This window comes from Oncorhynchus nerka, linkage group LG18 (genome assembly GCF_034236695.1).
Source record: "Oncorhynchus nerka isolate Pitt River linkage group LG18, Oner_Uvic_2.0, whole genome shotgun sequence".
Taxonomy (NCBI): Eukaryota; Metazoa; Chordata; class Actinopteri; order Salmoniformes; family Salmonidae; genus Oncorhynchus; species Oncorhynchus nerka.
In genome coordinates, this window is record NC_088413.1 from 55,662,571 (window position 1) to 55,676,962 (window position 14,392).

The 14,392-nt window shown below is 46.3% G+C and overlaps 1 protein-coding gene across 1 annotated transcript in view; it reads right to left on the minus strand.

The window, feature by feature from the left end:
• The window catches only part of syne2b (spectrin repeat containing, nuclear envelope 2b), a 152,132-nt gene that overhangs the window by 66,778 nt on the left and 70,962 nt on the right, over nucleotides 1-14,392 (minus strand). Inside the window, exons 60-73 of the mRNA XM_065003352.1 lie at nucleotides 11,598-11,795; nucleotides 11,194-11,349; nucleotides 10,709-10,950; nucleotides 8,451-10,527; nucleotides 8,005-8,339; nucleotides 7,696-7,840; nucleotides 7,404-7,604; nucleotides 6,912-7,171; nucleotides 4,511-4,670; nucleotides 2,535-2,690; nucleotides 2,246-2,386; nucleotides 1,935-2,111; nucleotides 1,536-1,673; nucleotides 1,165-1,350 (exon numbers count right to left, since the gene is read on the minus strand). Coding sequence (XP_064859424.1) covers nucleotides 1,165-1,350; nucleotides 1,536-1,673; nucleotides 1,935-2,111; nucleotides 2,246-2,386; nucleotides 2,535-2,690; nucleotides 4,511-4,670; nucleotides 6,912-7,171; nucleotides 7,404-7,604; nucleotides 7,696-7,840; nucleotides 8,005-8,339; nucleotides 8,451-10,527; nucleotides 10,709-10,950; nucleotides 11,194-11,349; nucleotides 11,598-11,795 — 4,572 coding nt within the window. The remainder of the gene's footprint in view (nucleotides 1-1,164; nucleotides 1,351-1,535; nucleotides 1,674-1,934; nucleotides 2,112-2,245; nucleotides 2,387-2,534; nucleotides 2,691-4,510; nucleotides 4,671-6,911; nucleotides 7,172-7,403; nucleotides 7,605-7,695; nucleotides 7,841-8,004; nucleotides 8,340-8,450; nucleotides 10,528-10,708; nucleotides 10,951-11,193; nucleotides 11,350-11,597; nucleotides 11,796-14,392) is intronic.

Sequence of the window (14,392 nt, forward strand, 5' to 3'; positions counted from 1 at the left end):
AAATTCAACATACCAATTATGATCTGGCTAAAAATACTTGAATCAGTTATAGAACCCATTGGCCTTTATGGTTGTGAGGTCTGGGGTCCGCTCACCAACCAAGAATTCACTAAATGCAGAATTCTGCAAAAATATCCTCTGTGTACACAATGTAAAACACAGAATAATGCATGCAAAGCAGAATTAGGCCAATACCCGCTAATTATCAAAATCCAGAAAAGAGCTGTTAAATTCTACAACCACCTAAATGGAAGCGATTCCCAAACCTTCCATAACAAACCCATCACCTATAGAGAGAGACAAACTTGGAGAAGAGTTCCCTAAGGAAGCTGGTCCTAGGGCTCTGTTCACAAACACAAACAGACCTCACAGAGACCCAGGACAGCAACACAATTAGACCAAATCATTACTTGACACATTGGAAAGAATTAACAAAAAAACAACAAACTAGAATGTTATTTGGCCCTAAACAGAGAGTACACAGTGGCAGAATACCTGACCACTGTGACTGACCCAAACTTAAGGAAAGCTTTGACTGTGTACAGACTCAGTGAGCATAGCCTTGCTACTGAGAAAGGCCTGCAGTAGACAGACCTGGCTCTCAAGAGAAGACAGGCTATGTGCACACTGCCCACAAAATGTGGTGGAAACTGAGCTGCACTTTTTACCTCATGCCAAATGTATGACCATATTAGAGACACATATTTCCCTCAGATTACACAGACCCACAAAGAATTTGAAAACAAACCCAATTTTGATAAACTCCCATATCTATTGGGTGAAATACCACAGTGTGCCATCAGAGCAGCAAGATTTGTGACCTGTTGCCACAAGAAAATGGCAACCAGTGAAGAACAAACACTGTAAATACAACCTATATTTATGTATTAATATTTATGTTAATTTTATTTTTGCTCCTTTTTGTACTTATTATTATTTGCACATAATATGACATTTGAAATGTCTTTATTCTTTTGGAAATTTTGTGAGTGTAATGTTCACTGTTCATTTTTATTGTTTATTTCACTTTTGTTTATTATCTACTTCACTTGCTTTGGCAATGTTAACATACGTTTTCCATGCCAATAAAGCCTTTAAATTAAATTAAATTAAATTAGAGAGAGAGAGAAATTAGGAGAAGTGGAGAAAGAGAGGTGGACTCACGGCGGCGGCATGGTCTAGCTGGGAGAGTGGAGCCACAAAGCCCTGCTGCACAGTGGCCACATGGCGGTCAGCCTCGGCCAGCTGCTCCTGCTGCGCTGTGATGTCACACACCAGGGAGATCTCCTTCAGCACGGACACAAAGCCCTGCAGAGTGATGCGGATCTGCTGAGAGTCATCCAGCACCATCTACAACACAGAAGGATAGAGATCAGTAACATCTACAGGAGACCATATGATTATTCTGATAATATAGGCTAACCTTAACATTTGTTATGCGGTGATGAATCAAATTGTGTTGTGCACTTCATTGTAGTACATTTGACTTGGGTGAGTGTAGGGAAAGTTTTGGGTAAGAGTTGCGCTGTACTGACCTGTAGTGCGTGGACGTAGCTGGCCAAATCTTTGGCTGTAGTGTAGGTACAGGGAGCAGTGAGCCAGGACTGAGCCTCAGTTAGCCAACTGTTGGAGCTGTTGATCATCTCATCATGCTCCTGTAACCATGTGCTGATCTGCAACCAACACAAACACATAGTCAGTATTAAATCAGCTATAAAATCATATAGAAAAATCATAACATCAGACATGCTATGATATCATCATCCACAAATAAAAGTCAACCCTGACGTCATCAAAAAAGTATGATCTATCACACACTGTACTAGGACTATTCACAGTCCTAGTCCACAAACACAGGGGCTAACACTACCCAAGGGGTTAACTGAACATGTGTCAGAGTAACCAGGGGGGTTTAGGGAATTGTAGTTCCTCACCTTGCTGAGGAAGGCGGTCCTCTGCTCTGCCTGCTTGGCCATGTGTGAGTGGAGCAGCTGGGCCTCCGTCAGGCTCTCTGTAAGGACCTGGGCCTCCTCAGCCTGTTCCAGATCCTGCACCTCCACCTCCAACGCTGCCACACGGGAGTGCCACATGTCCAGTTCGTCCCACACACGCACACACACACACACACACACACACACACACACACACACACAAATGTGATAACACAGTCTCTTTCTGCTATGTACATCAGCCTGGTAAACTCTGATCCTAGATCAGTTCTCATATCTGCTATCTTAGCACTCACCTTCTGTGTGCTTTCTGCCTCCGAAAGAGAGGTGCTTCTCTGCTGCAGTTTGTCCTGCACTGATCCCAGACCAGCCTTGATCTCAGACACCTTGGCTCCCAGTCTGTGCAGGGGACCGCTCTTCTCCATTACATCCCCTACCTGGGGGGCAGTAAGACAGTCAGACACAAGTAGTGGAAATAAATGTAGCTTGTTCTTGACATTCATAGAAAATATCTACAAATGAGGTCCTTACAAATAGACCACATTACAATGCTACAAGCACAGGTAAAGGTTTCAGCTACTGTACCTTCTCCTCTACTTCCTGCAGTGAGTGTGTCACGTCCTGTAGCGGTCCCTCTATCTCCACGGGAACCAGGGTGTACATGTCCGAGTACTTCATCCTCAGACCGTCCATGATGCGCTGCAGCACTGCCTTCTGGGTACACAGCTGGGTGTGAACCTCCTGAGGAGAGACAGAGAGGGAGGGAAAGAGAGAGAAAGATGGAGAGAGAATAAGAGAGAGAGAAAGCAAGAGATTGAAAGAGAGAGGAGAAAAAACAAAGTTCAGCGAGCCTCATTCTACAGCACAGGAGGTTGGTGGCACCTTAATTGGGGAGGAACCGGCTGGTGTAGAATAGGTGGAATGGAATCAAATACACCAAACACACGGCTTTCCGTGTGTTTGATGCCATTCCATTCGCTGCGTTCCAGCCATTATTATGAGCCGTCCTCCCCTCAACAGCCTCCACTGTTCTACAACCTATACCCTCTCTTTGCCATCATTATGTCTCCAAGGTCACAAACACGCTAATACACATTCATAGATTCATTCACATCCTCCATAGGGTCCAGCTCTTACCAGACAGAATGTACAGCCGAGTATGTCGCACCTCTCTCTCCTGGACTGGTTTAACTAGCTCAGAAAGGCTTCCTTATTAAGTCTTTCATTCCTGAAGCTACTCAGCATGAGCCCTCTTCACCTCCCACCTAGCAGCACACAGCTAATGAGAGGCTATTCACAGTCCTAGTCCACAGACTGAACATGAAAATCAAACGACGATAGGAAAAACACGACCAGTGATGCAGATGAAATACAGCACAACCTGGCTCTGAGACAGGGACCAGGGCAACACCACATAGGAAGCTGCATGTGTGTGTGTGTGTGTGTGTGTGTGTGTCAGGGAGGTGACATCAGTGCTGGTCTGAGACTGGGACAGATGCACCAAGAGGATCCACTTACAAGGTGGAACAAAAAGAGGCAGGTATGGGGGGGCTTTAGAGCCCTTTCATAGACCCTCTCTGAGTAGAGGGGGGTGGGGAGACATAGAGAAAATGTTGGACAAGACTCAGGTCTTTAGACAACACTAACACTGGTCCCCTCTCATCCACTGAGTACCAAGACAAAGCTCCGGGGAAGGTTGATAAAACTAAGCTAGCTAAAGGGATGAGGGCCCAGCCAACGGTTAAATTCAAATGTGGCACTTTGTTGGGGAACTCTTTCACTGAGCTAACAGTCTCACTGAAGACCTTCATTACAACAACCTTTCAGTAGTGAAACTCAAAACCAACCGCCACATACAGTTCATGGTGGAATGATAGAATCAGGAAATATATAGTACAGTCACAACGAGACTTTCCACTTAATTCAACTTGAGCTTCAAATCATTAACTCGATGAATTTCAAATGAGATAAAAATGTGAACCGTGCAATTTGGAAGAGATATTGTCTTTGTAAACGTTTCCTCTGAGTTGATAATGTTTGTTTGCAGAGCACAGACACAGCATTGTGTTGTGGGTACAGAGATGGGAAATACCTACTCATTAGAAGCCCGTTACGCATGCATCACTGTACAGAGGGGAGGGAGTTGTTCAAATCTCAACTATGCACTTATCCCTATGAAATATATTAGCATTCACAGTAGGCTATGCTATCATTTGTCAAGAACACTGAAACAACCAAAACCACCTCAATAAGCAACACACTAAATATGAAAAAATATATGGACAATTCCATAAAATACAGTAAATTACTGAAAATGACAAGTAAACAGTATTTTGTCATGAATTCCACTAATTGTAGTCTACCATATGCTTCCATAGGAGGATGATAAAAGCAAACACCCAAAATGCCATGCGTCAACTGTGGAACCTTTCAATCTGGCACTCTTAACTCCTGCATGCTGCTGAGAATATTTGCTAAATTACTACACTCTGCGTGTATAGGTACATTGTGTTGTCCACACTGTGTGATGTTAAGGTGTTGTGAGACCGAGGGTTACCCACATGTAGCTTATGTGTGTTGGGACACTGCTCCAGCTGTGACAGGAGATATTCTGCAGTCACCAGCCACGCCTTCACCCCACTCAGCTCCTCCCTCACCTTGTCCCTCTCCTCCACCTCCGTCCGCACCACACACCGCCCCAGCATGCTCTTCTCCTTCAGACTGTAGACACAAACAGACAGGCAGGTCTATAGTGCACCAAACAGCTGGCTAAAGTCTTAGTTACAGTGCCTTCGGAAAGTATTCAGACCCCTTGACTTCCTCGACATTTTGTTATGGTATAGCCTTATTCTTAAATTGATTTTAAAAAATCCTCAGCAGTCTACACACAGTACCCCATAATGACAAAGCAAAAACAGGTTTATAGACATTTTTGAAAATGTATTAAAAATAAAAAAACTGAAATACCTTATTTACATAAGTATTCAAACCCTTTGCTAGGAGACTCGAAATTGAGCTCAGGTGCATCCTGTTTCCATTGATCATCCTTGAGATGTTTCTACAACATGACTGGAGTCCACCTGTGGTAAATTCAATTGATTGGACATGATTTGGAAAGGCACACACCTGTCTATATAAGGTCCCACAGTTGACAGTGCGTGTCAGAGCAAAAGCCAAGCCATGAGGTTGAAGGAATTGTCCTTAGAGCTCCGAGACAGGATTGTGTCGAGGCACAGATCTGGGGAAGGGTACCAAGAGATGTCTGCAGCATTGAAGGTCCCCAAGAACAGAGTGGCCTTCATCATTCTTAAATGGAAGAAGTTTGGAACCACCAAGACTCTTCCTAGAGCTGGTCGCCCGGCCAAACTGAGCAATCGGGGGAGAAGGGCCTTGGTCAGGAAGGTGACCAAGAACCCGATGGTCTCTCTGACAGAGATCTAGAGTTCCTCTGTGGAGAAGGGAGAACCTTCCAGGTGGACAACCAGCCCTGCAGTACTCCACCAATCAGGCCTTTACGGTAGTGGCCAGACGGAAGCCACTCCTCAGTAAAAGGCAAATGACAGCCTGCTTGGAGTTTTCCAAAAGGTATCTAAAACAAGATTCTCTGAAATGATGAAACCAAGATTTAAATATTTGGCCTGAATGCCAAGCATCACGTCTGGAAGAAACCTGGCACCATCCCTACGGTGAAGCATGGTGGCAGCATCATGCTGTGGGGATATTTTTCAGCGGCAGGGACTGGGAGTCTAGTCAGGATCGAGGCAAAGATGAATGGAGTAAAGTAGAGAGATCCTTGATGAAAACCTGCTCCAGAGTGCTCAGGAGCTCAGGCTTGGGCGAACATTCACCTTCCAACAGGACAACAACCCTAAGCACACAGCCAAGATGACGCAGGAGTGGCTTCGGGACAAGTCTCTGAACGTCCTTGAGTGGCCCAGGCAGAGCCTGAACTTGAACCAGATCAAACATCTCTGGAGAGACCTGAAAATAGCTGTGAAGCAACACTCCCCATCCAACCTGACAGAGCTTGAGAGGATCTGCAGAGAAGAATGGGAGAAACTCCTTAAGCAGAGGTGTGCCAAGAAGTGCTGTAATCACTGCCAAAGGTGCTTCAACAAAGTACTGAGTAAATGTAAATGTCATATTTAATTTTTCTTATTATTTATAAATTAGCAAACATTTCTAAAAAACTGTTTTTGCTTTGTCATGGGGTATTGTGTGTAGATTGATGAGGAAAAAAAAACAATTTAATCAATTTTAGAATAAGGCTGTAACATTTTCGAAAAAGTCAAGGGATCTGAAAACCTTTCGAAGGCTCTGTACATCACTGTGAATCAAAAAACAGCTAGCATGGTACATAACCAATATAACACATAGTCCGTTTAAAAAGGAGATTTAAAAAACTCTAGTCTCTTACCTTGACTTCATAAGGAAAAGAGTTTCCTTTGGGAACGAAAGCTGACACCAAAATCAGGATGCAGAGCATCATCTCAATTCAGGTATTTAAGTATTTCACAACCTCTGCGTCTGTGATTGTCTATCTACACAGTAAGCATGTGCGTGTATGCTGTGGATGACTGAGTAGGTATGAGTGTGCATCTTTCTGCGCTTGTTGTCCTGAGTGGAGAGGCACAGCAACCCTTTCCCGACCCACTTTTCCCAGAATGCTCATCCAAGTGTGAATGTGTGGAGCCGTTGGGAGTTTGAGTACCTATGCCCTGCACTACCACAGAAACACTGATTGGTATGACCATCAATGCACGTTTGGCTTTTAACACTTGTCTTAAAGCCTATAGTTGTTCATTCATGCCATATGGGCATATGCTGGCATATGGGGATTTGTGTCTTTGAGAAGTGGGAATTAAGTGTAATATTTGCGGCACCACACACTCAGCTCCTGAAACAACAATACCAAACAATGTGTTTCCTGTCCTGTCTGTTGTATGGTGGTTGACCTCTCACCTGTCATAGCGGTCCTGCATGACCTGCAACTGTTGACACAGCGGGTTGGGCGGGGCCTGCTCCAGGTGGGCGGGGACGCCCAGCAGTCTGGCGATGCGGAGCTCGAGAGCTGAGAGAGCTCGGTGCTCACAGTCTAGCCTGTCCTGGTACTGGTCCCAGTACAACAGCAGCACCTGCAGCTCTTCCCCACACACCTTCTCCCTGGAGTCATTTGGCAGCTCAGCCTCCACCTGCTCCAGCATGATGGACGCTCGCTCCACCTGAAAGGATAACAAGAATTGGAGTTAATGAGTCAGTTTGTAAAATGGCTGCTTCCAACCTGACTTTCTGTGCTGGGAAGAGTGGGGTCTCTCTCTATATTGTGTCAATCATTGGCTGAAAGAGTTTGGTAGATTTTATATCGCAGGGTTGAAAACAATTTAATTTCAACTTAATTTCAAAGCTATTTTTAAGATTGAGGAAGAGGTGTCCAGTATTTATCATGTAACTCACACTCTTTGTAATATCACTCCATTCGTCTGCCCTCTGATTTGAGTGAGTCTTCAGATTGCGGGTGCAACGCTGCAGTCTTGCCACCTGCCTCCAGAGCGCGCTCACCGCCCCCTCCCTGCTGCAACGGCAACCCTGCTCCGGGCACCACTCCCCCAAACACTTTAGAAGCCCTGTTACAGAGTCCACCTCCTCAGACAGAGCCTGTAAAGGAGAGAGAAAGTAGTGGGTAAAAAAATAGATATATTAAAAAAAAAAAGTTAACGCTACGAAAAATGTGTTTCTTTCCCCATACCTTTAGCTTAGCTTGCTGGTCGGTGCAGTCTGTGAGAGAGCTGACTTTGTGAGAGTGACAGTAGGAGAGATGGGTCTCTGCGCTCTTTACACACTGGCAGATCTCCTCATGGCACTTCCTATACCTTCTGTGATACTCAGCACACCTACCAAACACAAGCCACATATCAATCAGGCGTCACATCAATAAGACTACTACAAATGGCATTAAGCATTAGAAGGTTGGCTTGACTTGGCAGTTGAGTTTTACAATCATTTCACTATCATGACTATATCTAAGGTCCTTTGACTCTTAAGAGACCGTGTCTACCTCTGCAGTGCCTCCAGTTTGAGCTGGGCCTGGGCCTGGAGGGTGGACATCCGCACCAGGAGCTGGCTCAGCACCTCCCTCTGTAGACGCTCCACCGTCTGGGGGCTCAGGTAGTCATGCTGGAGGGCCAGGGTCTGGATCTGGCTTATATGGGAATGGAGCTGCTCCTCCATGGAGGCCAGGGCCTGCTGGATGTCTCTCAGCCTCTCAAGGCAACCTCCGACTGGGGCTAATGAGGGATGGAGCAGGGCCTCAGCCTCCTGGAGGAACCTGACAGCACCACTCACAGCTCCAGTGTAGTCTCTCAAAGAATTCCGTGCCTGGGAAACGCTCTCCTGAAAAATCATCACCATTTTTTACATGAATAGTCAATTACCTTTTAAATTAGTAGAACATGCATTTAATATGGTTTTGAAACACAATCAACCAAAAACAAAACAACTTGCCATTCGTAAGTCACATTCATTCAGGATTGCATTCTTCAGGTCCATCAGGTCACTATACTCCAGGGATCCATCCTGCTGCCTAGTTCCTTTCTTGCGCTCGAGAATCTTCAACACCCTCAGTCTGCACTCCACGGTCATCCGCAGGGTCACAATCCTCCAGTGCTCCTTGTCGACGGCTTCCTCGGTGGGCTCCACTTGGCATGGTTGCTGCAGCTCCCGCTGGATGTCCCTTAGGAAGGCCAGCACAGCTCTCTGCTCCGACTGGAGGTGCACCTCCTTCAGCAGGCCCCACTCCAGGATCTGGATGTTGTTGATCACAGTCATCTCCCAGGTTTGGAAGCTCTCCAGGTTCTGCTTAAGCCGCCCACGCTCTGCAGACAGCTGTGAGGGATAGAGGTCCTGGGAGATGCTCTGCAGCTCATCGGAAGCCTCCTCACACAGTCTCTTTATCAGAGGGAGCTGAGTGAGGATGACCTGACCGGTCGTGTACCTCTCCTCCTTCCCCCTGTTCTCCTCCTTGGTCTGGAGGACCTGCTCCTCCACATTTTCCCGCAGTTCCTCCACACACTGCCTGAAGGTGAGGTACCTCTCGTGTTCTTTGGCCTTCATATTCAGCGTGCTCATTTTGCAGTGCAACTGGGAAATGACACACAGCAGCTCTTGTTTCTTCTCCTCAGGGATGAAGGGCTGCAGCTTGTCCACCTGGCACTTGTGCTCCATGATCATGTGTTTAAACGGCTCAATGGTGCTTAGAGTCTCCCTGGTGACCGGGAACCTGTGTCTGTTTAGGTCCACCAGCATCTGTCTCAGGCTCTTCTCCACCGTGGTCACCTTCTGCCTAGATGCGTCTTGAGTCTGAAGGAGTTCCTCCAGCTCCTGCTGGTTAGCTTTCTCATAGCTGATGATGCTCTTGATGTCCTCCTGGAGGTTTGTGAGTTTCTCATTGAGGAGGCAGTTCTCTGTGATGCTGAGCTCAGAGGCAATGTCTCTGCTCCTCATGAGAAGAGCCTCGGACACAGCAGCCTGTTTCTCCGCCTCTACCAGGGTCTCCTGGATCTGTCTGACTCGGCGATCCAGGTCTTTAGAACTCTGGCCCTCCCCCTCTCCCCTCCTGGAGGCTTCTCTATGGAGGTGACCCACCACCCAGGAGTCCAGGTCTGCTATCTGCTCTGACATATTCTCTCTAGTCTGCAAGCCTGACTCCATCTCCTTCACAGCCTTGGCTAGCTTCTCTGTGGTGGACCTGGACAGACTCTCCAGGCTGACCAGGGAGGAGTGCACCATGGGGACCTCATCAGCCTGGTCCAGCTCTGGGAGCAGCTCCTCCACCTCCTCCACCAGGGCCTCCAGCTGGGCCTGCTTGGCCGCCATCTCCCACTGCAGCTTCTTCAGGTCTTTGATCTGCCGATGGACCCCCTCAGGGAGCAGGGCCACCTTCCTCCTCCGGCCCTCAATGTCGCTCTCCATCTGCTTGGCCCAGGCAAAGGCGTCCATCATTACCTTGTGGATCTTATTCATGATAGGGTTGTCACTGCTGGGGGTCTGAGAGGACACCTGCTCTCCAACACGATCCAGCTGCTCCTTGACCTGTTGGAGCCCCTGTTCTATCTGCCTCGTCTTCTTCTCATATAGGGAGCTGTGGGCCAGAGCCTCTGAGCCCTGCTGCAGGTAGAGGCATTTCTGCTGAGCTGCAGTCAGCTCAGCATTCACCATCATCAGCTCCTGGGCCCTCTTGCTGTCCCACTGGATTGTAGTGGAATGGGGTGAGCCTGTAGCCTTTCCTATGACCTCCATTTGCTCCTGAAGAGAGGAGATCTCTGCGAGAAGGCTGCTGGTTTCCCTGGCATAGCCATTGACACAGTACAGGGTCTTCTCTGAAGCTCTCTCCAGTGACCTCCACTCTTCCTGCAGGCCTATCTGCTGGATCTGTGCAGCAGCTCGCTTTGCCTGGTTCAGGTGGGGGGACAGCTTGGTGAGAGTGAGGGTCAGCTCCCCCATGACGGTCCTGTCCTCCTCCATACCCCGCAGAAAGGAACGTAGCTCCTCAGCTTCTGCTGAGCTGCTCTCCACTGGGGATCTGCACACAGCATTGGAGAGGGGCATTATTTTTTTAAACGGAGCATTATAGACATATTCTCCACTATTCACTAGGCAGTGTGACCATCGAATTGTATTGTGAAATTAGAAAATACCTAATATTCTTACTGATAAAAACTAAAGTAAATCTATTCATCAGAGATTGCAGTGACAACACTCACGTTGTGAGGGCCTCCAGCTCTGCAGACAGTTTCTCCAGAGTGGCCTTGACTGTCTGTGTCTGCCTGTCCGCCTCAGTGACCAGCTGCAGCTGGGCCTCCTTACAGTGGACAGCTTCCGAGGCATCCCATACTGCTGCGCCCCACTGGCTCTCCATATGCTCAAAGGCCTCCCGGTCTGCAGTCTGAGCCTCTCTGGGCTGGGAGAACACAGACATCTGGGTCTGAGCAGCCTGTCTGCATTCCTGGAACCACAAAATACAAAACACAGCATGTTCACTCTAGGAATAATGATCAACTGACTCAATAGGACAGACTTGAAAAGCTTATAACTTAAATATCAACCTCTATGTTGACATTTAAATGGGTTACTATTGTGAACTGTACTGTGGATTATGTTGTGGGTTTCTATTGTGCGTTGCTGTTGTGGTTTTCTGGTGTGTTGTGTGTTGCTATTGGGTTGCGGTTTATTTTGGTCTGGCTCTCACCTCGGCCTCCTCCACCTGCAAAGCCATGGCTGCGGGGCTGAGGTCTGCAGGGCGGTTTCTGCAGCCCAGTACCCTGACCACCAGCCTGCTCAGACGAGCCTGCAGGTCAGCCAGAGACGTGTTCAGAATCCTCATGGGGTCCTCACAAGGTTTAATCTGTGGTTACACACAAAGAGACAGTATGACCATGTGGACAGTGAACAGTGTGGTGCGCTTCGACAAAGATTGAGATACTAATAATTCAAGCTATTGTAATACGTTTTTTCCTTGCCAGGGCAATTTTTTCTGAACTGCTCGCACAAACGTTCAAATATCAGAAACATTTCAAACACTAATATAAAGCATTACTATCACAAACTGAAAAATGTGCATGTGCAACTCTGCCCGGTAACCTTTGAGCGTACCTCAATGAGAATGCTCTTTGGTCCAGTTTGTGACAGGCGCTGGATGTCAGTGAAGATGTCCTGCATGGTGGGTCCTTCTGGTACAGCTGGGGTCTCTTTTTTCACAAAAGGGTCTGGGGTTAGAGTCTCCTTCTTTACAACGGGGACTTCTGCCTCAACAGGAGCTTCTGGCTTCTCTGTGTTGCACACCTGTTGCTGCTATGAAAACCAAAATAACAATTAACCTGTGAATGAATAGCGGGCTTCCAGGCATTCACCAAAGCCTACGTCAAACCTGTGGTGTCAAAAACCACGGTTGGAAGCAGAAAAATAATACTCCCCACAACAACACTCACTGCAGTGAAGTGAACACTAGAGTGGGCAGGATCAGTGTTTAGTCTTTCTGCCTATGACATTATAGAGAGTGACATCATGAGAGAGGCGGGCAGCTCACATTCCTGTCCAGGAGCCGTGTGTTCCGTGCAAACACAGGTAAAGACCTTCCTTATATATAGATACAGTCTGGCAAAAAAGTATTTAGTCAGCCACCAATTGTTCAAGTTCTCCCACTTAAAAAGATGAGAGAGGCCTGTAATTTTCATCATAGGTACACTTCAACTATGACAGACAAAATGAGAAGAAAAAAAATCCAGAAAATCACATTGTAGGATTTTTAATGAATTTATTTGCAAATTATGGTGGAAAATAAGTATTTGGTCAATAACAAAAGTTTATCTCAATACTTTGTTAAATGCCCTTTGCCCATTCCTTCATGCAGATCTCCTCTAGAGCAGTGATGTTTTGGGACTGTTGCTGGGAAACACGGACTTTCAACTCCCTCCAAAGATTTTCTATGGGGTTGAGATCCGGAGACTGGCTAGGCCACTCCAGGACCTTGAAATGCTTCTTACGAAGCCACTCCTTCCTTGCCCGGGCGGTGTGTTTGGGATCATTGTCATGCTGAAAGACCCAGCCACGTTTCATCTTCAATGTCCTTGCTGATGGAAGGAGGTTTTCACTCAAAATCTCACGATACATGGCCACATTCATTCTTTCCTTTACACGGATCAGTCGTCCTGGTCCCTTTGCAGAAAAACAGCCCCAAAGCATGATGTTTCCACCCCGATGCTTCACAGTAGGTATGGTGTTCTTTGGATGCAACTCAGCATTCTTTGTCCTCCAAACACGACGAGTTGAGTTTTTACCAAAAAGTTATATTTTGGTTTCATCTGACCATATGACATTATCCCAATCTTCTTCTCGATCATCCAAATGCTCTCTAGCAAACTTCAGACGGGCCTGGACATGTTCTGGCTTAAGCAGGGGGACACGTCTGGCACTGCAGGATTTGAGTCCCTGGCGGCGTAGTGTGTTACTGATGGTAGGCTTTGTTACTTTGGTCCCAGCTCTCTGCAGGTCATTCACTAGGTTCCCCTGTGTAGTTCTGGGATGTTTGCTCACCGTTCTTGTGATCATTTTGACCCCACGGGGTGAGATCTTGCGTGGAGCCCCAGATCGAGGGAGATTATCAGTGGTCTTGTATGTCTTCCATTTCCTAATAATTGCTCCCACAGTTGATTTCTTCAAACCAAGCTGCTTACCTATTGCAGATTCAATCTTCCCAGCCCGGTGCAGGTCTACAATTTTGTTTCCGATGTCCTTTGACAGCTCTTTGGTCTTGGCCATAGTGGAGTTTGGAGTGTGACTGTTTGAGGTTGTGGACAGGTGTCTTTTATACTGATAACAAGTTCAAACAGGTGACATTAATACAGGTAATGAGTAGAGGACAGAGGAGCCTCTTAAACAAGAAGTTACAGGTCTGTGAGAGCCAGAAATCTTGCTTGTTTGTAGGTGACCAAATACTTATTTTCCACCATAATTTGCAAATAAATTCATTAAAAATCCTACAATGTGATATTCTGGATTTTTTTTCTCATTTTGTCTGTCATAGTTGAAGTGTACCTATGATGAAAATTACAGGCCTCTCATATTTTTAAGTGGGAGAACTTGCACAATTGGTGGCTGACTAAATACTTTTTTGCCCCACTGTATATACAGTCTATGGTCAAGAGGGCACAGGCCCTTTGTTCTTTGTTCAGACTACATTGTATTCTTAAAAAAAAAACATCTAAAAGTACCTTGGGTAGTTGTCCTTTGCTGCATTATGAGTGAGAACATTACAAGGGAGTAAATATTAACATTATCAACATTATCAAAAGTTATCAACAGCTATCAATGTCATTAACAAAAGACTAAGCATTCTTTGTAGACCCAAGCTACAACACACACAAAAGAACATGTGTTTTTTCCACCTAGAGCCATGCAAACATGGTGGTTTTAATACAATTTTGGCAATAACATTACTTCCCTGAAGCAACTTCACTCACTGTATTCACTCTCGTCTTTCCAACTATTTATTTCACTCTGTCCTCTCTTTGTCTCTCTAGGTAAGACCTCTAACCCTCCTAGCTGCTCTGAGGTACAGGGGCAATCAAAATGTTCTGTCTTTTAGAACAATGTGCCACAGAACCCCAGAGATAAATCAGACTAGAATCATGCCTGTCTCACTTATACAGCTCATATTACAGAGCCTGGAGATAGAAACCCACACTTTCTCAAAACAAACATGGGGGTATTTTACAGCTTTGAGTGAGTGAGCGAGCAATGGACTCACCTGTGGCAAGTCACTGCCATCCGGCTTTGCCCTCTCTGTGCTCTCTGTTGCCATAGCAACATGGCCTGGGCGCAGATTCCCAAAACACTTCTTATACAAAAACTTAAGAAGCTTCTTAAGAAAAATAATAATAAGTTCATAA